This window comes from Montipora foliosa, chromosome 1 (assembly GCF_036669935.1).
Source record: "Montipora foliosa isolate CH-2021 chromosome 1, ASM3666993v2, whole genome shotgun sequence".
NCBI classification, from domain to species: Eukaryota; Metazoa; Cnidaria; class Anthozoa; order Scleractinia; family Acroporidae; genus Montipora; species Montipora foliosa.
Window position 1 is genome coordinate 66,927,569 of NC_090869.1, and position 25,958 is coordinate 66,953,526.

Below are 25,958 nucleotides of genomic sequence, written 5' to 3' on the forward strand. Positions count from 1 at the left end.
AAAAGTTCATGAAATAAGTGCCATGCAGTGTCCCTGTCCTTAAAATCTGGGGTACTGCAATTATGACTGCTCCATGAAATAATGAATGAAATGCTCTTCACTCATATGATAAAACCATTCTAAGGCTTCAATGCTTGAACTTATTTTTGTTCTTAACTTTAAAAGATAATTTCAAAATAAAAATGATTTCTTTAGCTCATGAGCACTTTATTGGAGGACAATCTAAGAACCTCTAGCATCATATTTTACAGGAGACAATAAAGGTCACTTTAATAAAAATTATAGCCATTCAAAAATAAATGATATACTGTTTTAAAAAATGAGCAGCAGGCTTTCATCAGGTTTAAAAATGCAAGGCGTTACGATGTTTTTAGACTCCATAAAACACATGCCACAAGGTTTTTGAACCACTTCTCTTTGGGAATCCGAACAAAGGTTCAAATTGTGAAGGGACATATTACCATACAAGAAATACAAGCCAGGCCTCATTACTGTCTTTTATTATTATATAAAGAATTCTAATGAGGAATGTTTTATCAGGTTTAAAGCTCATGCATGTGATGTTTTATCAGTGTTCTGATAGATTGTTAAGCTTATGAATTATTAACGATAATAATGTGCTACTTTTGTTAAACAGCTTGAGGCCTAAATTCACCCAAAAGTCATTGTTTGTTTTACTTTTATTCACAATGTTATCAAAACAATAGTAGGGAGCTTAAAGTGCACAACATTTTTGGGGGATTACTAAACCATGAAACAGCGAAACGAAACACTAAAACACCATGTATAACCCCACCATACACTGAATACTAACTGGCAAAGGTTGGATTTGAGATTAACTATTGTTTTAGGCCTAATCAGGCCTAAAACGTTGTTGCTCCTAATTCATTGAGATTAAGATTAGGATTCAGATTAAAACTGAGATTAGGAGCAATGACTTTTAAAGCCTAATTAGACCTAAAACACTGTTTAAACTCATCGCCAATAGATGAGCTTGGGAACTGGTGCCTTAAAGGTTGGCAGGGAGCCTGTGCACTTCAGGCCCGGCAGGGAGGTATCCATGGCAACCCTGTGAGTGGCAACCACCCCTGCATGCAGCCACCAACTGACACCATCACACTGAAGCAAGTTCAGTGGAAAAATACTCACTTGACCCCATACTTAGCAAAATTTAATATTCCTGAGGGTAGGGACCCTGAATCCGCAAAGATTCGCTTGAGAGCACGATAACTTATTGATCTGCAACGATCAGCTCAAAGGCTAGCAAAATTTTTAATCTGGGATTAACATTAATTGGCTTTTGAACATCCGGGCCCAGATATTTAGCTAATCATCTCTAAAAATTATATTGAAAAGATACTTAGCAACACAAATGTGGTAGTGTCAAGTAAAGTAAAGTAAAGTAAAGCAACCATATTTAACGTCGATAACTTGTAACAGTAATTCAACTGACAAACCTGAGGTCGACGGTGCGCTCATTTTACTCCCCCCTCTCCATCAGTGCTCCGTTTTACGGGTATTTAAAGCTACTTAGCTACACGGAAGGGAAAGAAGTCGAAACAAGGATGCGAGATCCGGGAATCGAACTCAGGACCTCTTGCACCAAGGCCGCGCACTAACCGACTGTGCCATCCTTGCTCCAACACTGGTGATTATCCTCGTTCTAGAGGAAGAAAAGAAAGAGTTGCAAAACCAACTCATGGGTCTTTGCAAAGTTAAGAGGATTGCTTTAGGTCTACCAATAATAATTTGGAATCTGCGGGACAGAAAGCTAACAGTGATGTATGAAAGAGTCTTTGTAATGATAATAAGAGTGATGATAATGATGATGATAACCTACAAGAAGCCGTCACTTGTATTAATATTATTTGTTAATATTTTTTAATTTTAATCTCTTTTTTTCCTGCAGATTGAGTATCTTTTGCGAGAGAAAATGAAGACTGGGTATTACACAATAAAGAACACTTTCAAAGAATTTGATCCAGAAGGAAAAGGGGTAGTTAGCAGGTAAGCTTACACATTTTTATCACATTTCAAAATGACTTAGGAATACCTTTACTGGTATAAGTGCAGAAGCTGCGTCTCTTATCTTGGCAGAAGTTTCTTCAAGTTCTTTCCTTTTAGCGCTTGCTTCCTCAAGCGTAAACTTAATGCTTGCCTCATTTCATCGATGAACCTCTCAGATGGGCTAAGTATTAAACTGACGCCTGCTTGTCGGAAGAGAAACGCCGCTCGTTTTCGGTACTCGACATTCGTCTGCATCACCGTTTGAGCCCGACGTGGAGAACTTTCCTCGTGCAGGAGATTTCAAATTTGATTCAGGGTTGTCGCTTCAAGCTGCTATTTACCCTCTACCGCGTTCTTAGCTAGCCTAGCAATCCGGGCTAGCAATCAGGTTCAAGACTGGTCTTTTGTGACCTTCAGGGAGAAAATGCAGATCTTCTTCTCTCAAATACCACGCACTGTTGTGGTGAACCCTTTCGTCCTTAATTCCCCTGCACATTGTAAAAGATCACAGTCCATATCGGACAGAAATTCCTCTTTTGATTTCCTTTCATTCATTCTGATAAGGCAAAATGCCCTTTCGCTGGGCGGGTAAATTGGGCGGGTAAACTTTGAAGTTTGATTGTCAAAACTTTGAATTTTTACGGTGGCCCACAAGGGACATGCTGCATACTAAAGATATCGCTACAAATTTTAAAAAGTAGCAACAAATGAAAAAAGAAATGCAATACGAACTAAAATAGTTGTTGAAAATTAACAAAACTTGCTGCAAATAAATAAAAACGATAGTTGCTGCAAATACATAAAATGTAGAGTTGCTGCAAATTATTAAAAGTTGCTGCAAATAAATAAAAAGTAGAGTTGCTGCAAATTATTAAAAGTTGCTGCAAATAATTAAAAGTTGCTTCAAATAAATAAAACCTAGTTGCTGCAAATAAATAAAAACTATAGTTGCTGCAAATTATTAAAATGTGCTGCAAATAAATAAAAACTATAGCTGCTGCAAATTATCAAAAGTTGCTGCAAACAAAAACTAAAAACGTCTGCGCGCGCATGACTTGTGAAGGACTGGCACTATGATAAATCACACAAATGCCAAACATGGCGGCTCTGAGGTGAAAAGCATGCGAGAGATCTGTCTTCGAGCTTTCAAACATGTTTTGTAGCACCTGTAGCGTAGAAGTTCTATCTAGCGAAGCCAAGTTTTGCTACTCTTGTGGCCGAGAGTTGGACGTCCAGGCATCAGCTGATGAGTTAATAACCGAAATGTTTCACCGCGGTTACCAGTACGATGTTATAGTTGCTCTACTGGAAAAAAAGGGCCACAAGATGCACCTGAGAACACCGAAAAGAAGACTAAGTGACCTTGGACTTAGGAGAAAAGGGCATGATGTCAACGAATCTGAAATTGAGTTACTTATCAGAAGAGAAGTCGAGGGTGCAGTATGCTACGCCGAATGTGACAAAATATCAAGTCCGCTAAAAATATAACAAGTCACACCATTTATAATCAAGTTGCCAACAATTAGCATCAATTTGTTTGTTGACCAAATCAAATTCCTCGCAATTTATGTCACTTCTCTTGTTGTGCAATTCATGTATTCAAGGCCCGCGCATCGAATGTGAAGCTCGATAATTTCAATTCAAGATGCTTGTTTTATAAATCAAGAAAGGGAGAGAATAGCTTTTGATCAATTCTATTTTCGAGGGGGACTGAACACCTGTGGCAAAATGAAATCTGAGCGAGACAGTGGCCGCTGAAAGTATCGAGGATCTTGGTCTACAGGCGAATCTTTTACTCAGCCCAAGCACAGGAATACTCGTTCCTCGCATGTCGCTATAACTTCACCCAGTTTCCGAAGTTGTGAAGAGTAACTCGCTCAGAGACCCAATTGCGAATGATCAGCAAAATGAAGCACATCTACAACAAGCAGTTTGAGTAACCAATATAATCCGCCAGAAAATTATGGCTACAAAAACTGACAACAGGAGACATTAGGGAGTTTAAGAAACCAAGAAGGCTACGGCGACGAAGACGTTACTTCAAACTATTAGCTTGAGCTATCCTAAGTGCTAAGTGTTTCAAGGCGTTTCAATCTTGTTTATGTTGTATAAGACAGGCGAAGTATTCGATAACCAGAATCGTACGAACGGATTTGAAAAAAAGAGAAAGAACAAAAGATTTACTGTTTGTTGTCCATGTTGTCGTCAAAACCCGAAAATTGGTCATTTTACGTTGTTGTTTTGATGAGTACGAGAGAGAAATGCCTTACAAAAATGCGTGCCGCACGTGCAGCATAATAATTTCTTCCTCTTTTAGGGCCTGTTTAATTTATAAGAGGCGAGCCAGCCCTGTTAGACGGGCTGGCCCGGTAAAAGGGATGAAGTGTTTATATGGACGATTTCAGCCAGGTTTACCGGGATGAATTTTAGGAATTTGTTTACGTGTCTTGTAACCGTCAAAGTCACGCATGGGGTACCTGGTGAATTTTCTTGGTTTGACGTTCGAAACGAAAGGTTCATTTTAGCGCTAGCAAGTACGGAATGGCATTTTAAAACAAAAGATGCAAAAATAATTCTGGGATTATGCAAATCCGACTACGTTTTCAAGGCAACTCACACGTCATGAGAATTTTTCATCCCAGCTAATCGGGCTGGACCGTTTATATGAGAATTTTTCAGCCTGGCTTGCCGAGATCTCCGTAGCTCAGACCGGGATCTCCGCAAGTGGGATAGCCCGCCTTGTGATATAAACGAACCGAAATTTTACTAAATGAAAACAGGCATGAGCCGAGATCTTGACAAAGGGGGCCTAGCCGGACTGGCCCGCCTCATATATTAAAACAGGTGATATTACTGTTTATTGGTGTTGTCGTTGCCGTAGCAGTTGTAATTTCTTAAACTCCCAATTGGGAGGATAAACGGGTTGCCCGCCATTACTGGTGCAGTTCCCCTCGAAAATAGAATTGATCAAAAGCTATTCTCTCCCTTTCTTGATTTATAAAACAAGCATCTTGAATTGAAATTATCGAGCTTCACATTCGATGCGCGGGCCTTGAATACATGAATTGCACAACAAGAGAAGTGACATAAATTGCGAGGAATTTGATTTGGTCAACAAACAAATTGATGCTAATTGTTGGCAACTTGATTATAAATGGTGTGACTTGTTATATTTTTAGCGGACTTGATATTTTGTCACATTCGGCGTAGCATACTGCACCCTCGACTTCTCTTCTGATAAGTAACTCAATTTCAGATTCGTTGACATCATGCCCTTTTCTCCTAAGTCCAAGGTCACTTAGTCTTCTTTTCGGTGTTCTCAGGTGCATCTTGTGGCCCTTTTTTTCCAGTAGAGCAACTATAACATCGTACTGGTAACCGCGGTGAAACATTTCGGTTATTAACTCATCAGCTGATGCCTGGACGTCGAACTCTCGGCCACAAGAGTAGCAAAACTTGGCTTCGCTAGATAGAACTTCTACGCTACAGGTGCTACAAAACATGTTTGAAAGCTCGAAGACAGATCTCTCGCATGCTTTTCACCTCAGAGCCGCCATGTTTGGCATTTGTGTGATTTATCATAGTGCCAGTCCTTCCCAAGTCATGCGCGCGCAGACGTTTTTACTTTTTGTTTGCAGCAACTTTTGATAATTTGCAGCAACTATAGTTTTTATTTATTTGCAGCAACTAGGTTTTATTTATTTGAAGCAACTTTTAATTATTTGCAGCAACTTTTAATAATTTGCAGCAACTCTACTTTTTATTTATTTGCAGCAACTTTTAATAATTTGCAGCAACTCTACATTTTATGTATTTGCAGCAACTATCGTTTTTATTTATTTGCAGCAAGTTTTGTTAATTTTCAACAACTATTTTAATTCGTATTGCATTTCTTTTTCCATTTGTTGCTACTTTTTAAAATTTGTAGCGATATCTTTAGTATGCAGCATGTCCCTTGTGGGCCACCGTAAATTTTGATTGGCCAGCAGTACATGACAGCTAGTTGCAAGCGACGGAGTATCATTTCTTTGGTACTTTGGTGTAGAGCTCTGTTGCAGTTTAACTTAGTAGGTCTGGTGTCGTGCAATAGTGATTAAATCTTTACGGTTTATCTTGCAGGGAGACATTAGCAAGAATATTGCAAAATTTCTTGGGCAGGTCTATTAGTTTGAGTCAGTTTAACAAACTAATGGTTCGGTAAGTAATAAAGAGTATGAATATTCCAACCTTAAAAAGTCTCTCGGCGAACGATGTTGTTGGGAGTTCTCTGAGTTCAAGGACGACATGCGGGGAACCAGGCTACATAACTAGCTGGCGGTTACGAGCGAGGATTGGGACGGGGAAATGAGAGCAAGGACGACGGCAGCGAGAACGTTTTCTAAAAATGTTATTTCCCGCTATTGTAATAATTGTGCGATTACTCCAAGTCGTTTAGCATGGAGTGTGTATATTAACATTCCAGGAATAAAATTAGTATGAACGGTGTGGAAATTTATTGTCAGCCGGGTGCTCGTGTCCTACACATGGCCTCAAATTTGATCAGTTCCCGTCGTTGTCAAGACGAGAAGGACAAAGAAATGTACCAAAACACACATTCGTGCAGAGCCATTTGTTTTGTGGCGTTCGCGTACGCGACGTCCTCTTCCTTTGCGTAGGCGCCCGCAAACGAGGAAACATTGTTGCTGAAACATTGTTTCCCGAAATCATCAAATGTGTCCTCGGTGCACAAACGAGGAAACATTTGCTGAGGAAGCAAAATGTTTCTGAACAAATTATTCCTGGGGCCGCAAACAGGGGAACATTTACTTCCGCATCTTTCCGCAACATTGTATCCTTGTTTGCTGGCGATTTAAGCTCCCTTTTGGAAACAGGAGGACACAAGAGTATTTTTTAAATGGGAGCACTGTAGCGATTTAGTTAAGCCTTTTCCAATCTTTTTTGAATGGCATTTTGCAAAATACTATATAAAAGTAACCAAATCTGTTGGCATTAGCTTGCGCGGTAAAATATTCTTTTTGTTCCTTCTCAACATTTTTCTTGTAGGTTAAAACTTGATCACAAGAAGATGATTTCATACGACGAGTTTTATGCATCCTTTAGGCCTCCTAAGGTAAGAATGCGCCGCAGGCCGCAGAGATTTTCCTCTTCTAGCCGCGCGAAATGGTCACAAGGGCGAAAAAAGAAAACTTGTACTTTTTGGTCAAACTCCGTCACAGTTGATCTACCCATTTCTGTGTTTCTCTTCCCCGCCAACGTAACAGCATAGCTTCTTTAGAAACTAAGCCCCTTAAGTCTGCACTTGAGCGTGTTTTTCTTGTAAGTAAAATTGTATTTTTCTTATCAGAAAGCTGAAGATGGACCTGCGTGGCTGGAATTAGAGAAACCAGACATCAAATACATGTCTGCTGCTCAAGTTCATGCTCATCTCAAGGAAAAAGCAAAACAAAGGTGGAGAAAATCATATTAATTACTTTGGCCTTGGCCAATCACAACAAACGTAGGAATCAAATGAGCCAATCAGCGTATCAGCGTATTATGAGCTCAAAGCGTATTCGTGCAGACGGCGTGACAACGCGGGAAAACGGGCCTGGAGCAAGTCACGTAGACTTTCGAAAAGTCCTTCGTCTCATGTAGATGGCTCGCGGAACGAAGGATTTTCCAAAAACGGGTCGCTGAGCTAGACCAATCAGAATAGTCCTCGTGGACCCCAGGGGACAGAGTTGTCAATCAAAATGTCCCATTCGCAATGAAGCGAATTATGAAGCGTAACTTTCAACATAGCTACGAAGGCCACCGGAAGTTCCGAATTGCGCGACTACCAGGGAAACCTGTTCCAGCCGGAGCTGGGAAAAGTCTGAACTTTGAACTAGCCCCGTACGCATTTGATCGTTTACTTGGCGAGGATTGCAAAGCTATCGTCTTCGTATTTTGTTCCACTGATTTCACTCCTGAAAGATTTGGTCTCTAGCCTCACTTGTCGTGGCATTTATAGAGCGTCATTTATAGGAAACAACATATTTAAAATCTTAAGTATAAACTGGTGTTTTGAAATCAAGAGGCGATTCTCAACGACTATCGACACATTTTTTGTCGAATGGAACAAAAAATTTTAAAATGCATGTGTATTTATCGACGAGAGTCATTGCATCGCTAAATGGTAAGTTTCACTAAGCGTATCTTTCAATCCCGGTCTAGCACATCTCCTACACCTGAAGCATACCGGATCTTTCATCGTTTCTATCCCGATTCTATCAGCACAAATTACGGCACAAAGTGTTGGTCCAAAAATATCACTGGAGATCTCCTTTCCAAGCGGTGACTCGAGATTGAGATTCGTTTTATTCCGTCTTTGTTTCTGATAACTTTAGCACAAAGTCAACAAATGTCCTCTTTCTATTTCGTAGAAACAGACATGTTCGACTGTTTTCGTGGGATTGCGCCATCAAGAACAGGACTTGCGAATGACGTCATCCCTTTCTGGCGCGAATCGCAAATATGAAAACCTTGCAAGCGAGACAAGTCGACCTCTCGCGACTTTGTCGCTCACTCATCCACTTCGCGTACGAAAAATCACGTTTCGCTCGCCAAATATTTTCTCCTGGGATTCTCGTGAGGTCGACTTGTGGCAAGTCTACAAGTCACACTGATGATGAGCAAAACTCGAGTACGAATTTTCCCATCTGAACAAGTGTGCACGGAAAAATTCCTACCTCTAAGCTGAATTGGCGTACTATAATCCTTGGCTCTCTAATGATTCGTGTATTGAGTTATGATAGGCTGAGATTATGACATGAGTTTTTAAACAAATAGTAGATTGAGCAAAAAACAAAAGAGCTGCTTTTGACGAGTCCCAACACAAGGGAACTGTTGAATGAGCCAATCTCATCTCCCTGCGGATACTTGAAGAGATTGCCAAGCGCAGTGCAGGAAAGTTCACATGTGCAATAATGGCTCTACGCAATTGTAAAAATTGCGTTCGTAACTGCGAAGATCATAGCTTCACTTGATTTATTTCTGATAGGCTAAAAATTGGCCAGAGAGTTTTTTTTTTCAGCGGAATATGTTATACTGATTGTCTCCAACTTGGTTCTCTTTTCAGGTTTCTTGATGTGGCCGACATAATACCACAAATGAACCCAGGTGGTTCAGGGCGAATCCTCAAGCCGGAGCTCAGAAATGTTCTCAATAAATTAGGCTTTTATATGGAAGATGATGAATTTGAAAAACTTTGGCAAAAATACGACACCGAAAACTATGGAACGATACGTGCTGAAAGACTTATGAGCAAACTTGGTATTGCCATGCGAGATAGCAGCACAAAAGACGAGGAAACCTCTCCAAGAAAACTTGAAGTTGAAAGAAAACAATCGATAGATGTAGAAAGGTGGTTGAAGCGTAAATTTCGTGAAGGTTTCTCTGACATGAAACACGCGTTCATGGAGTTAGATTTGGATCGGATTGGTAAAGTAAGCCGAGATGAATTTAGAAGGGTCATGGAGGACTTCGGATTGCGACTCAGCACGGATAAACAACTGGATGATTTCTTAGCCAGGTTTGTTGAAAATAGTGTTTAATAAGTGGTACCTCAAAGGTCTATTAATTAAGTAGTAAATATATCTAATTGTATCAATCACCAATATACAAGCATCTACCGTAGTATTCTTATATGAATATGATATAATATTGACGTCATCTGTGATCAATTACTGAACAGACGCACGGCAACATGGAATCTATTTGTTAAATAGACTTGCTTACATTACCGAAAAAATAAGTAATATTGCACTGTTGGAAAATTACAATTAAGTTATTGAATTATTTTGAATTATTTTTTTATCTTCTTATTCCACAAACTTGATCAGGTAATACGGTTTAACGACATTAAAGGGCAAAGGTATTGTAGCTCGGATCGTCTGCGCGGCACCTGAAATTGACCTGAAAATTGGCGATTAGAAAATATCGCGTTGATATGAGATCGCCCGTGTACCTCCGGCTTTCGTATAACAGACCATTGTTATAAAACTTTCCTCTTGCTAACCTTTTTAATCATGATTCTTGGACGTATTCAATGTATCTGGACACCGCCGACAAATCACACAAAATAGATTGTTTCCTCCGAAACCAGCCTCCTAAAGAGCTTTTTAAAGCGGGATAGGGAGGTATATTCCCTCGCCCCAATTATAACGATCTTCTTTTCGCACGGGAACGTTCACTAAATAGGCCAGTTTCGTATTCTAACGGTTGGACTGGATCTAGCATGAAATGGAGGCTAATGCGGGCAAATTAATTTGCATTTGAAAAGATTTGCCCGCATTAGCCTTCATTTCATGCTAGATCCAGTCCAGCCGTGAGAATTCGAAAATGGTCTATTGATTGAACGAACAAAAATGGGCCAGTTTTCTATCCATAAATCTAAAGAATTTATTTTTTTCTCAGATGCGGCGTCGAACCATCTAATGGCAAGATTTCTTACAAGGAGTTTCTTCGTCGCTTCCAGGATCGCAGCGAACAAGGAATGCCACACAAGATTTTAGCCAATCCACTTCATAGGTACCCACTTAGTTTGTTTAAATAGTTAATAAACTCAAAGCTATTATAAGAAGACAACTGTGTATCTTTCACTCCGGTTATTCAGGCGTCAAGTAGGTTTATAGCAGACTCATGGAGTCGAACAAAAGCACCATAATTAAAGATCATGCAAAAAATTGTGCATGAATATACATTTCGATACATCAACAGGTACACGAGCTTATCAAGGGTAACCTCTATCTCCCATACTTGGAGTCAACTCTCTCCCTTGTAGATTTATTTATAGAACTTCTCCCTTGGGAGATTCAGTACGCCCACTCTTGTAAAGCCAATCAAAACAGAGCTATCCTAGCGTCAAGGGAAATATGATACTTTTAGCGGGAAAAACCTGTTCATAAAAATAAATTTACTCAGGAAAGGGTTGACTCAAGGAATTAGTGGAAATAGAGATTCCCCTTAGTCTGCTACATGGCCGTTTTTAGCGTCGTTACGTAGTGGGGAGGAGCGTCGCGTGACGACGCTAAAAACGGCTGTGTAGCAGACTAGGGTCCCCTTGATGAGTTCCTAACAGGTTTGATGCCTTTCGACCAAAGCGTACGACCAAACTAATTGATTACTTCTTTTTCTTTTGTCGACTTCAAAAGACAACATCCCACTTTCCTTTACAACTCGTTACCTGGTCTTAGAGCCAGGCTTCAGTTATTATTAGAATTCAGTTAACGTTTATGACATTTCATGTCGTACAGTTTGGAAGAAATTTGTCAAAATTAAAAAAAAAAGAAAAAAAAAGAAATCTTTCATATCTCTGCGTTCGTCGATGCATGTCACGTTCACGTTCACGTCACGTTCTAGCACGTTCAAAATACAGAGAGTGAAGAGTTTATTGTGACTTGCTCTGGTTCTCCAGGAAATCGATTATTATGGTTATTTTATGCTGTTGTTTATCAGAGGACAGTGCTAGCGAGGAAATTTGTTAGAATGTAAAACGCACGTGCGGAGTCATAATGATAATAATGAACTTTATTTAAGGGGCACTTTCCTTTAGTCAGAACTGGCCGGCTAGAGCCATCAGTTTGCAGAGAAAATGCAACATTTTGAAGGAACACTTGCATGTAAATCCCTGGCATTCTTTTGGAGGAGTATATAGAGCGAGTTTCAATCGAGTTTCGTAAAAGCAAAACCAAAGCAATTACTTTGGCCAATCAAAAAGGACGGAGACAATCCAGTAAACCAATCAAAACTCGAAGAAATTACACGTAACCGACACAAAGCGCGGGAAAATGTGCACGCGCGAGTCACGATTGGTTTTGGTTTCACTTCTGATTGGATGAAAAAGTGGCGCGAGAACTTTGAATCAATCACTGAGTGAAGTAATGCAAAAGCAATGCAATAGCCCTTTTCACGGTTATTTTTTCTCATTTGCATTACAATGCAATCTAGCATGTATGTGAGGCAAAAACTAACCGTGAAAAGGGCTATTCGCTAATTACTTTCGACACTCAATTGAAAACCGCTTAATCATCCTCCGAATTGTTTGTGTGAGTCCTTCGAAACTGTAATTGGGGACACTGTACATAGAAATCAAATATCAGACCTGATTGGAGTACCTGTAGAAAAATCTCTCGGAGCAGAGAAGGAAACCAACAAACTCAACCCACATATAGTTAAGGATAACCCTACTGTAATCCCCACCAGACGCGTCCTCTCAAGAGCAATTAGATCCAGTAGCAACACAAATGTAACTCTATTTGTTCCCAAAAAATGAAAAACAACTACACATCAGAGGTCTTTTTTCATCCACATAGAGAGAATATGGAATGCATGTTGATATTGGCCTTTCCGTAACCATCTCTTTCAGTTCATTCAAGGCACACCTACTCAGCTACTATAAGCATACACTCTGTAAATCATATGACCCTGAAGATCCTCGCTCATTCAAGTCTATCTGCACAAGTTGTAACAAAGCCCGTAATCTGACAAGAAACATTGATTGCTGCTAGTAACCACTCATTAATTTTTATTGTGATTTCAATTTCGAGTTTTCGTGTTCCGGGCCCGCAGTAATTGGTGTAAGCTGTTGCGGAGTCCCTGCCTGTATTATATCATTTGCATCTTTTGTTTGTGTGTATTTAATATTAAGTTGGCGAAGCTTACAAAATAAAACTCAATAAATAAATGACACCGAGTCTGGGAATCGAACCCAGGCTACATTGGTAGAAGGCGAGTGATCTCAACAATGTGCCATCCATGCTCTTTCTTGGGATTTAGCATCGCGACGGTTTACTGTACGTGAAAAGGCAAACGGCGGGATGCTGCTTGTCTGTTTGAAACATGAAAATCCTCTTCTTCTATCTTGTCTCTCTCTCCAAGTTGCTGCATATCTGTGGTTATGATATCAGGCACGAAATGAGCTGAAATCGAACAAGATTCTTTGTTTTTTGTTTTTTTTTTTTGGCAAAATGCAAATCTCAGTCTGGTGTCTGCCTTTTGCCGTAAAAGCAATGCTAAATCTTTCTGTTTCTATAGTCTTTAGACGATTTTCGTTTTGGTGTTCTCGTTGTTTGCGGCTTATTCATTTGTTTAGCTCCTCAAAAGCGTGGGCCTGCAGACTAACTCTCCCTAAGTAAGGAAAGCGTGAGTTTAGAAATTAAGCTTCATGGAATGAGCGACAAATGTCAAATGGGCATTGATTGAAATTCCTTAGAGCGGTTTTCAATTGAGTGTCGAAAGTAATTAGCGAATTACTCTGGTTTATGGTTACTTCACTTAGTGATTGGTTCAAAGTTCTCGCGCCACTTTTTCAACCAATCAGAAGTGAAACCAAAACCAATTGTGGCTCGTGCGTGCACATTTTCCCGCGGTTTGTGTCGGCTACGTGTAATTACTTCGAGTTTTGATTGGTTTACTGGATTGTCTCCGTCCTTTTTGATTGGGCAAAGTAATTACTTTGGTTTTGGTTTTACGACACGTGATTGAAACTTGCTCAGATTAATGGCCTAGCTCCTAAGGAGTCTCTTATAGCATAGCAGTAAAGCATCCGAGCTAGTAATCGGAAAGTCGAAGGTTCGACTCCTGCAGTGCTAAGAAGCACTCGGATTTTTTCCGAGTATCCCCGAGTCTCCGTCGTTTAATAGATTCCTTGTTGTTCTGTATCAGGTATCATCACAGCGATGCTGGGAGTAACTACTCAACGACCTCTGCAGTCGAGGCAAGAATAATGGACTTGTTCCAAAAAGACTTCTTGGCGCTTCTGGGGACATTTCAGTGAGTATTATTTGACCCCTCCAGAGGCTTGCTCCAAGATAAGTGTACCCTCTAGCATTTCCTGAAGAGTCAGTCAAGCCGCCCATTTCAGTTAGAAAAGAGCTAAACAATCGAGAGCTCTCTTCTTACCTGTGTAGAGCGCTTGCATGAAATTAAATTAGGGCGAATCGACCACTTTCCAACAGGTTTTCAAGAAATCCAAGTATTATTATGTTATGAAAACTAGCCTGCGCTGAACACGGGAAAATGTTAGTGGGCAAATTACAATATGGTTTTGTTTTTGTCTCTGATTGGTTATTATTGTGTCACGAGGTTTTTTAAGCCAATCATTGTTAAGCGTAACAACACAAAACCAAAGAAATAACGAAATTTTTCTTGACATTCAATCAAAACCCCGAATTTACGTTAACATTGTATTGCCATGCACAACATTGGCCCAATACAGGAGCCCATTAGGCCTCGCACTTTATATCAAGATCACTATAAATTTTTCTTGAAGCAATGAAGTCACCAGTCCCAGCATACGTGCCATATTATATCCCAATAATAATCTTTTTTATTGTTTCCCTTCTCAGCAATATTGATCGCAAGGACTCGGGTCTTCTAACACAACAGCAGTTTCGTGCAGCCATCGAAGGAAGGTTTGAGTTGAACATGTCAGATCAGGAATTTGACATGTTCCTCAAGAAAGTACCAATTGATAGCGACGGCATGGTCAAATACGTCGAGTTCATGTCCAAGTTTGATACTTCGTAAGTATATGTGATACATTCAAAAGCTCGTTTTGGAAAAAAAAAAAAAAGGAGCGAAGATGACCTGGTTTGTTAGTTTGTGACTTGTAAACTCGAAGGTCGCTACCCTTGATGTCAGGTCACCTTTCAAATTTTCTGTAGAAATGCATTGAGGATAATGCTGAAAACAGAATTTCGAAGCCTAAGGGGTCCTGCATCTTTTAAGACTACCAGAGGGGTGCCCCCGGAAGGCGCTCGCCCTGGTTCTCGCTTTCAAGGCCTTCTCTGAAAAGGTTTCAATCGGTCGGGCACTGCCATTTAAAAGGTTCTCAAGATTGACTCCAACAGACATAAAAGAGGTACGAAGATCTGCGTAGATGCTCGACGAAGAAGGGTTCCCTCTCCCTCTCCCTCCCCCCCTCCCTCCCTCCTCGCGCACCCTTTGCGCTCTCGCACGCCCCAGTTCTTCGTTCGCAATCCCGCTTCGAACGCCTCAGTGCCACACAGTCTGTAAAGAATGCGCATGCTTATGTAGTGTTTGCGCAACAACGAGAAATGCAATCTCGACCCCATAGTTCTTCCCTTGACTGAGGGAGAGAAGAATTCTGGGGAACTCTGAAACAAAGTGTCTTCTCATTGGTTTTCGTGAAGAACAACCAAAAGCGTCTCTAATTGTTGGGTTCATGTTAGCACGATGAGTGAGCAGGCGCCGTAAGGTTTAAATAGCCACGTTTTGGCTATAAGAACCCTACGAAGCATTTTCTGCTACATAGCGTTTCCCAGAGCCTTCGGTCGATTCGAGGCTCTGGTGACGAGAATGTGAGAATTGGCACTGCATCTTACCGGAGGGAATTTCCTTGACGCCGGTTGCACTAAAAGAAAGAATTGTTTGTATCGAAGGACATGCGAGGCGCAATTTTGACCTCTTCAGCAACACAGATATCCATACAAGATGCGACCAAACCCAGGAATTGCACCCAGGGAGAAGGACTTTGGACATCTCGGGAGAACAAAACGATGAAAAGTTCGCATTAAAGTTAAAGCTGTTATGTTAAATGGAGCTGATCTACAGCAAGTTTCAACACGCATCTTAAACGGCGCTCATCAACAGTATTAGCACCCATTTCAAAAAGCCTGGCGTTCAATAATACTACTATGGCTACCATTGCCGAAACACGTTAAACCTATCAGTGATTCCACGGACGCTTTCATATTTACGTGATTGTGGGAATTTTTAACTGAGACAAAAGCGATCCAGGTTAATACGTCATGGAAGTGAAGTGAGACCGGTTCATGTACTGCATGCAGTCCCAAGTGTCATTTGACTACAACGCTCATATTTCATGTCATTTTTCATCGTAAGCATGTAACAGTGACAACCTCAATGGAATTTGAAATGCTATAGTCGCGGCAGAGTTTATAAATTTGTAAAGAAATTTTTCGGAATCCCATTTGCATCACACAAGTTATTTCAAATCCTGACGTTTTCCATCTTTCTTAAACAGTGAAACAAAAAGTTTGTTCGACCGGTCAAGCCTGGTGGATCGTAAAGAAACTCTCCCTCCATTACCGGAAATGGACAGTCCGCCAATGTCGCCCAGAAAATCTCTTCGACCAATCAAAACCGTGGATTCTTATGACAGCCAAGATGGACGAAGTGTAGAAGAACTAAAAGCCATTATTAAGAGAATACTTCAGAATAATTTTCAAGCCTTTGAAGAGGTGAGATCTGTGATTAAAATAAACTTCGCACTTGTCCGGTAAAGCTATAACCTTTGGAGAACTGTGACTAATCTCCGCTTTCCCAGCTTACGGAACTTTTGTCGGGTGACATTTAATTGGGTGGCGAGTTAGACGCAAAGCCATACGCGCAAACAATGCTGGAACATTATGCGGACCCGTAAGGTTTTCCGGACTTTGAAGAAACGGAGTCCAGGTCGGAAAGCATTCACTCAAAACAGGAGTGCTATTTGTTGGTCCTTGATATTGACCTCAGAGGAGGACTGATCTTTCATTTCACTAAGGTCCATTTCCCTGTGTTTAACTCAAGACATGACTACGTTTTTTTGTTTGTATTGGGCTTTGTTCTAAAAGGGACCTTTAGATTCTAGTACGAGGACGAGAACGAATACGAGATTTTACTGCCTGTTTCAAGAGAAATACTTAGAAAATTTATAACCGGGACGATTGATCTTACCCTATGTTAGCAGCATAGTTGTGACGAATATATATAGAGGAAATTACACGGTGGCGAGAAGATTCGAGCTCGAGTGGCAAGAACAATATCTCACAAGTGAGCGTAGCTCTTCGAGCTAACGTGTAATTTTCTTTTTATGATATATAGACAGGGGTGTTTTACACACCATTTTTCTTGCTAATACTGAGCACAAACTTTATCGCAAATTCTTGCAGCTCGCCGGCAGGAATTTCTTCAATTTTCGCAATTCTTCTTTATTTGCAAGGAACTCCTTGAATAATTTTAAGTTGTATGAAGTTTTATTTAGCCTGCGTAGCAGCCGTTTCCTTTCCTTTTCCAGGCGGAGATAGGACAAGCGAGCGAGCGCCTGGCGTGAGCAAAAAAATATAGAGAAGCGGAGATAGGACAAGCGAGCGAGCGCCTGGCGTGAGCAAAAAAATATAGAGAAGCTGAGATAGGACAAGCGAGCGAGCGCCTGGCGTAAGCAAAAAAATATAGAGAAGCGGAGATAGGACAAGCGAGCGAGCGCCTGGCGTGAGCAAAAAAATATCTCGTCCCCTTCGCGAGCGTTTGGAAAAGGAAAGGAAAACGGCTGCTACGCTGGCTAAGTTTTATTCTTCGTGTTAGCATTTTCATGTTTCTCAGAGAAAGATTTTACATGAGCTTCAGAGAACTTCACGAATCTATCGCTCGCCATTTTTCAGTGACTGTTTGCACAAACAACCATGCAAAGGCGGGAAATGACGTCATCAATAAGGAGTTTAAGCACAGGTGCCCCAAACTCAGTATGAGGGAATATAAGGATTTGTATGGGAAGACAAGACCTGAGACCTGACAAGATAATTTTACGAAAAAATTCTCAATTAAAAAGCCTAACCTTATTGCCATTGTCGGTCGCTTCCTTCCTGTATGGTTTTAGTTCGTTCGTTGTCAACGGTTATAGTAAAATACCAAGGTTCAACCGGTCAGTGTAAAATGCAGACTGCAGACCAGGTGTAAAATGCAGACTGAGGTTATCATTGCAACTGTTGAAAAAGCCCAAACCCTTTAGAAATGCTAACAGTTAAGCCTAAATATTGTTTTAGGCCTAATTAGGCCTAAGGTTAGCATTTCTAAGGGGTTTGGGCTTTTTCAACAGTTACATTATAACGTCAGGCTCCATTTTACCCCTGGCCCCAGTTGTTCAAACGATGGATAGCGATATCCACCGGATAAATCGCTATCCACTGGATAACTCGATTGGTTTTGCTAGTGTTTTTCCGCCGGATAGTGATTTATCCGGTGGATAACGCTATCCATCGTTTGAACAACTGGGGCCTGGGGCCCGTTTCTCAAAAGTCCCGAAAACTTTTCGGACCCGAAAAGTCATTGAGAAACTGCCAACCGCTCTTTCTGGAAAGCCTATCTTTTAACATGTTTTCAAGGTAACAAAAATAAAAATAACTGTGAAGTTTGTCGAATTAAATCATTTCCGTTCTTGAGATACAAAGGGAATTGTGACACCCGAAAATGGCCCGTACAGTTTCGGGACTATCGAGAAACGGGCCCCTGGTCTGCAGTCTGCATTTTACACTGACCGAGGCTAAACACTCAATTCTCACGAGCCCACCAAATTCAGTCAAATATTCCTGGTTAAAATGTTCCCACGGTTAAAATTCCACCGTAGAAAATGGAGAAAATGACTTTTTCATTGTTATATGCTCACGTTGTCTTCAAAATCTAAAATTGGGTGATTTCACGTTGTTGTTTTGTGGAGTACGACAGAGAAATGCACGGAAATTCGTTTTGCACGTGCAGCACGAGCATTTTTCCTTTTTTAACCAATAATATTCTTGCTTTGAGGCGTTGCCGTAGCTGTACCCGTCGTCTTTGCTTAAACTTCCTAATATCCTCACTAGTCAGTGACCATATGGAAAATACGCCATTCGGGTCGCGGGTATAGTTTATGAGTGGTGCATTTTCCAGTAAAACACACCTGTCTATATAATAGATGATTTTAGAACACGATAATTCTAACTCATATGAGAGAGATCAGAGAGATTTAACTTGTACGCTCCCTGCATTGCGCTGCTGGTTGCTTTTTTCGGGCATTGGAAGGACGTTTACGATGAAAATCAATATTTTATTTCAGGCTTTTTACGACCTCGATGAACTAAACAGCAAGAAAATGACACAGAACATGATGATCAAGTTACTGAAAAAGTGAGAGATTAATTCATTAACTGGGCTAAAGATGACCCATTAGTTTTTTTCTTATTCATCTCGGTAACCTTGTCGTGAGAGGAACTAACAAGCATATTTGGTAGCTTTCCATGCTTCTGTCACTTTAGTCCAGCTACTTTTAGAGTTGAACCAATATTTTTTCAGAGCCCGCTTGTTCCGCGCAAGTTTAAAGCGCGCGCGTTCCTAACTCTCTGCTGGCAGCTTTAGGACAGTATTTTCCGTTGAATACGTACCGCACAATCGCACAAGTTGTCCTAAATTTTGCCTGCTATTTAAAAGCTTTCAAATGTTTCTTTTATAGGTTCGGTGTTACCATTACTCGCAATGAAGTCAAACGAATCTGGGATACTCTGATTACAGATCAGAGGGGTTATCTGGAATATTGGCAGTTTGTGCGAACATTTGGCTACTCCCTGGACTCCGCAGGTGCTTCAGATTATGATATATTTAATTCATAAACGAGGCAAAGGTTGGAAGACCAAATCCATATTGACGTTCCTATCTTTAAGCGATCTTTGAAAGCCGACCATTCGATGGCCTTTACAAAGTCGTCCCACCTTCTCGGCTTTCAACATGGCGGCTTCTCTCCCGACGAGGCGCCATATTGAAGACCGAGATGGCCCTTTTGGAGAAGTTATGACTTCAAGTCCGTTGGCATCTATAAATGTCTCATTCCGCGTTATGATCGTTATAGAAAACTCCCTTTTTTATTTTTATCGAAGCCAATCGATTTTCAACATTTGTATCCAGCGCCCGCTCGCTTAACTCGAGGAGGTCCTGGAAATGACTTTGATGTTTTAAGTTTAAAGTGGGCCAATCAAATCGCCCCTGTTTAAAAGTATAAATATTAGATTCTTTTGACTCTGATGTGGTTTGTTTATTTATTTCTTTATAACAGCTTTTCCAAATGCAAAAGTTTCCCCACCAAAGAGAGGAGACAACGATTTCATGATGCGATCCAACAAACTCAACAGCGACAAGCATTTGCTTCACCATCTTCTAAAATCAAACATCGATCGGAACTGGGAAACACTTTGGAATGAGTTCACATCTATTGACCGCCAGGGAACTGGTAACGTGTCTAGAAATGATTTCAAGGTAAAATGATTGGTTGTATGTAGTCCTCCTATGAAGACAAATCCTCGGTTTTTGTTAACAGTGTCTTCATGTCCGGCAGTCGGACAGGACTTTTAAAATACTCCTTCAGTAAATTTTGAGTATATTTCTTAACTTGTTGGTTAGTGATTCAGGCCGGGAGACGCTGTGAAGTTTGTTTATTTATTAGCCAATAACACATACATTTTCATAAACAGCATTTTGAGTCTTATGTTGACGAGATTTGCTTGGAGTGCAGGTCAAGGATTGTTTTAAAATATCTGTCTGGATATCGAAACACAGCCTATTAAAGAAGCGAAATTAGACGGTCGTCATGGTGACTAACCTGGATTAGGGTTGATTGTTTGTCAATTGACTTGAAAGAGGCTTTAATTAAGTCATAAATCTACTAAGAGATCTTAATATACGACAACAGTACCGGCAGTGAGGGCGTCGTTTGCAAAGCAAGAGCTTCAGCAATAAAAAAGCAGCAACATAAGTTCTATGGAAAAAGGTTTGCCTCTGACTCTTGATATTTTTCAACAGACGTTTCAGTGATATGAAAGCGAAGTTCGTTATCATACGCTAAGTAACGTAGCGCGAAGCTTGCGCGCGTGACCATGCAATTCATGCTCGTGCGATGCCTTTGTAGGCTTCTGGAAGTACGATATGATCGTTCCAAAGCATCGCGCGAGCATGAATTGCATGGTCACGCGCGCAAGCTTCGCGCTGCGTTACATATCACTGAAACGTCTGTTGAAAAATATCAAGAGTCAGAGGTTTGCCTCTGATTCTTGATATTTTTCAACAGACATCTCCTGACAACACTTTTCCATTTTTAAACAACAACAACAATCGTGTTGCACTTGCGGCTTGTAGTTGTAATTCTTTTCAGTCGTGTGCAGAACAATGAATTCAGGGGGACCTCATGTCGTGAGCTCATGATAGTACCAGTAAATTCTCTGATTCTCTACCCTCGTGAAATAAAATCTTTACTTACAAACTATTCCATGCCATTCCGAGCAATTCACTGTTGGCACATTTTAATTGGAGCCAGTCTTGTCTTCTTCATCCTCGATGACACTCTTGAACGGTTCTGGTTTACCACAAAGTTGTTTTAATGGCGCAAACGAAAAACGTCTCTTCAAAATGAACGTTATTCGGATCATAGTTATTTCTCGGTTATTTCATCTTGTTCATCATGGTTGAAAACTACAACTGGATTGGTAAGAATCACGAATCACTGCAGAAGTAAGTTAACAATGAGGGATTTTCTGTTTGATGCTTACGTTGATTTCAAGACCTGATTTTACTCCTTTTTTTTTCAGAATATCTTGCAAGACATGTGCGTTGAGCTAACTGATTACGAGTGTCAAGTACTGTGTGACAAGTTTGATCCAAAGAAGGAGGGAAGGTAGGTCCGACATCAATCTTGTTCGCAGTTCCCTACGCTAAGATTTAGTGGGTGGGAACTCCCAACAGCTTGATGGATAATTATGTCGGGTTCTGGGCCCTGCAAATCTCCCCGAAAGGTCAAATTAATGGTGTTTGTTCAGGAAACCATGCCTGGAAAATGGACTTCTCTATGAACTTCTTACATGTTAGGCTCAAACCTGTGCGAGTTTTACTGATGCTGTAAGAGAACTAATACTCACACCTAAACTTCCTTTTTCAGAGTTAACTATATAAAGTTCTTAGAGCCGTACGCCAAACACCGCAGAGGTTTCCGACATGGACATAATATGCAAGCTGTAATGAAGCACCCACAGGCTGAACTGGTATGAGAAAAATTGAACACAACTGAGAGGACGGAATTCTTTCCAAAAATCGTTTTTTGAGCTTTTCCTGTACTTTATTCGTTACCCAAGCTATACTAATATTATTAGGTTTAATTTTTTTCCTACAGCGGTCATCTGCTGCATATGCTTTTTAGATTCTATATTTTGTACCAGTTTCTTTGACAGTGACGTCGTGACGACTTAATTCGAAAATTCGGGTTTAATCTTTCGTAAATTTGTTCTTGTCAATGATGATCTTTATTTGGTTTTGAGTAGAGTTGAATTGAGTCAAGTTTCATAATCTGTCTTTGTAATAGCCTATGGATGAAGTCGTTCAAAAACCAAACAAGGGATTATCAACCGTCACAGCAAGACTCCGAGAAAAGGTAATAGATTGCTATTTTCAATTTAGTCGTTTTAAGGTTGCTACAAGCTTGTCACATGTTTGAAAAAATGAAAAATAAGTACTAGAATTAGGTGCGCCATTTCTGCTGTAAGCTGGAGAGTGAACTGACCCGATATGGACATAACTACCTTGTTAGTGAGATTGCGAAGTTGACTAAGTTTGCCCAGCGAGTAAGTCATAAGACCACCTCCCCCCCCCCCCCTACCCTTTCCCCGAATTTCGATGAGAGAAAATGCCGGTCCTTCCTTTGCTTGTGGGTTTATCTTCAAATAGGCCTTTTTCCATATGTTAAAATTCAGCTTGAAAGAGAGGTTCTGAGGACAAAGACAGGAAAGTGGATGATACGCAAATATTTTTCACATTCGTTCCAACGTGTTTCTATTGCTTTTGTCCGCACTGCCTCACTATCAAGCTGAATATTTGATATTTCAGAAATGGGCTATTTGGGGAAGGGAGGTGAAATGTCTCTTGTTTGCGGAACCACACGCGTGAGCTACACGCGTGAAAAAACCCGAGATCGAGGCTTGGGAACATCGCACAATTTCGAAATGGTTTCTTTCTCGCATACTATTATGCTCTTGCTTTTATTTTTTAGTTATCTGGAAAGTGGATAAATCTCCTGCGAGCTTTCAAGAAAATTGACAGAGACAACAACGAGTTTCTCACACTTCAAGAATTCCGCCATGTTCTAGAGTTATGCAATATTGCTTTGGATGAGGAGGATATTTATCACATTTTAACGGAATTCGATGACACGAAGAACGGTGAGAAAATCAGATACACCAAATTCTTGGACAAGATAAAGTAACGAACTGAAAGCGTGGTGTGCCTGTGAAGACTTCACGTGAAATTCCCATCGCCAGAAGACTCAAACGTCACAGAGAAATGCAGACGTTTTAACCTGAAATCCAGGCTTCCTCTTTTTCTCCACTGTCTCAAGGGAGAGAAAGTGGACCATGGGAACGTGTTTGCGGATACTAGTTAGGTTATGACTGGAATGGATACTCCAAAATAAGGTGAGACACACGTTAAGTGGCAATACCTGACAACCTCAATGCTAACCCGCTTTGGCAGATAAACACCACTCTGTTTAGGCAGAGAATAACTGCTGGGTTAGGCACTGATCTCTAGTGATTAAGGTTAAGCGCTGACTCGAAATGGTTAGCTTTCATAGACTTTTCTGGTGAGACTCTCTTTTCACAGATTGTTTTAAACTTTGTAAAACTTCAGAAGATCGTTTGGCCTATACACAAAACGAAGTGTCTCACCTTATTTTGGAGTATCCATTCTAGTCACAACCATACCTCTTACTGCAAGAGATCCCTTACAATTCGGAATAAAAGGAAATTCGACTTTCTACGTTGCGGTAAATTGAAATTTCTCCGGAACGCTGCAAGTTTGCGCCTTTCAGTTTTCATTGGGTTCGATTTCGTCAAAAATCTGAAGGCTTGGCTTCCAAGCCATTTTTCTGTCGTCGGTGACCGTTTTCCTGCTAGTTTTGCGAAAGTTAAGCCACTCCGGGAAATGCTTTGGTTCAATCTTACAAATCGGATTAAACGTTGATTCTTTCCAATATGATTTCCTTTTTTTCCTTTCCTTCCTGTTTTGTGGGAACGTTTTAAGATCTCGGCGTTTGCATGTGGATTTTTAATTTTATGAAGTATCAGGTCAGTTTCACAAAATGTAAAATATACACATCTTACTATGTCCATGTAAAAATTTATTTCATCTGCCATGCAAATAAAACCTTAAGCGTCGTGTTGACCACTTTTTGAGACGATCATAGTTTGTACCATCTGTCTGCTATTGTTGGGCCAAGTCATCACACATAGCTTGGTGTTTATTTCGCCCGGAAACGGACCGACCAGGTTCCGTTGCCAGCTGATAATGCCTTTTTTTTCCCTTTTGTAACCTTGAGACGAATAATCTTTGCAAGCAAACAAACAAATTAATTCCCCTTCCCCTCCCCCTAATAAAGCAGTTTTCAAATGACTGTCGAAAAGTAATTACGCGATTGCAATTGCTACGCTTGGTGATCGGTTTAAAAATTTCGCACCAGTTTAGAGCGAGTTTCGTAAAACCAAAACCAAAGTAATCACCTTGACCAATCAAAAAGGACGGAGACAATCCAGTAAACCAATCAAAACTCGAAGTAATTGCACATAGCCGACACAAAGCACGGGGAAATGTACACGTGCGAGTCACGATTGGTTTTGGTTTCACTTCTGATTTTGTTGTAAAAATGGCGCGAGAACTTTGAACCAATCACTGAGTGAAGTAATGCAAAACCAATGCAATGCGCTAATTACTTTCGACACTCAATAGACCATTTTCGAATTGATGTCTGCCTCCTCTTCAAAGCGAGTTTTTGTGCAAAGTTTTTGGGATTGTAATAAATTTTACTTTACATATGAATGAAAACCAATATTCAGAAGAAAAACTTCGCACTTAGACTCGCTTTGAAGAGGAGGCAGACATCAACTCGGAAATGGCCTATTGAAAACCGCTCTATCAACCAATAAGTAGGAAAATCAAAACCAATCGCTACTTGCACGCGCGATCTTTTCCACGCTTTGAGCAAGTTACATGGAATTGCTACGAATTTGGATTGGTTCATTGCGCTGTTTGTACTGGCTGCAATTGGTCGAAGCGGTAATTACTTTGTTTATAAATTTAAAACCGCTCTATCAGCGATCAATCCACAAGCAAAGCTATCGTCCTCTTCCCTCTTTCTTTTCAGAATTTGAAAACCATAAGGCTTTGTTTGAAATGTCCTGTTAAAAAAGAGCAAAATCCGGAAATCCAATGATAAGTTTTGAAATTTTCGTAGAACCCTTGCTGAGTTCAAAAAGGATTTCGACTTCACACAATTCACTTGAAGTTCCGGCGCAACAAGAAGCCTCGGGCAAACTGATGATAAACTACGATATTTTTAATTTGTAACACAACTGGATGTTCGCAGAGACTTGCAATGTGGGCCACCCAGCTTAATCCGCTGCTTATTGTTTTCTTTTCATCACAGTCCAAACCTATATTTCCTGTCACATATCGTCAGATAATCCGAGGTTAATGATAAGTTTCCGTCATCATTCGGATTTGTCTGCGCTGATTCAGTTATTTCGTTACATCGGCAAAGGCATTTCGTGTGCCCTTTTAATATAAATAAATACATGTATCGTCAATCCCCTGAAAACGTTTTGAATGGAGGATATTTTTTCAACTACTTAAAAACCTTTTAGCAATTTCCTCAGACGTGAATCAGTCATGATACACCCTATACTGGATATTTCCAGAAGACGGTACATGTCACGAATTCAATTGAGGATTAACAGGTTACTTTTTTTCTCCCTTATTTTTCAAGCGATGAGTTCATGTGATTTTGTTTATGTAAAATAATACTTTGTTTAACAACCATTGAATCGAATGCCATTTTTATCAATTTCGGTCCAGAAACATCTTCGAAAACGAAAACAATTTCCTTGCTTTTCTAGACCACTTAATCACTTGTTATTGGTGAGTTACCGGATATGTAGACTTTGCTGCGCATCGCCGTTTTTACTCAATACATGTTTTAGAAACTTCAAAGCCCTTGTACGTCACGGATTGACTGCATTCAAAGTTCAGGATTTGCTCTCTGTTTTTTTTTGGTTTCGGAGATCTGAGCAGGGAAAAAAAACATATTGTCGGTGATCACGTGATTTGGGCAAACGCCTTATGGTACACTCACA

General features: G+C 40.4%; 1 protein-coding gene across 1 annotated transcript in view; it reads left to right on the forward strand.

The window, feature by feature from the left end:
* The window catches only part of LOC138005887 (EF-hand calcium-binding domain-containing protein 6-like), a 26,253-nt gene extending 2,266 nt beyond the window's left edge, over nt 1-23,987 (forward strand). The window contains exons 3-18 of the mRNA XM_068852065.1: nt 1,910-2,007; nt 6,127-6,204; nt 7,051-7,117; nt 7,352-7,455; nt 9,107-9,559; nt 10,444-10,557; nt 13,693-13,800; nt 14,376-14,552; nt 16,037-16,253; nt 18,860-18,930; nt 19,253-19,377; nt 19,850-20,049; nt 21,375-21,460; nt 21,722-21,824; nt 22,142-22,210; nt 22,826-23,987. Of these exons, the coding sequence (XP_068708166.1) occupies nt 1,910-2,007; nt 6,127-6,204; nt 7,051-7,117; nt 7,352-7,455; nt 9,107-9,559; nt 10,444-10,557; nt 13,693-13,800; nt 14,376-14,552; nt 16,037-16,253; nt 18,860-18,930; nt 19,253-19,377; nt 19,850-20,049; nt 21,375-21,460; nt 21,722-21,824; nt 22,142-22,210; nt 22,826-23,038 (2,283 nt within the window). The 3' untranslated portion in view covers nt 23,039-23,987. The remainder of the gene's footprint in view (nt 1-1,909; nt 2,008-6,126; nt 6,205-7,050; nt 7,118-7,351; nt 7,456-9,106; nt 9,560-10,443; nt 10,558-13,692; nt 13,801-14,375; nt 14,553-16,036; nt 16,254-18,859; nt 18,931-19,252; nt 19,378-19,849; nt 20,050-21,374; nt 21,461-21,721; nt 21,825-22,141; nt 22,211-22,825) is intronic.
* The last annotated feature ends 1,971 nt before the right edge of the window (nt 23,988-25,958 follow it).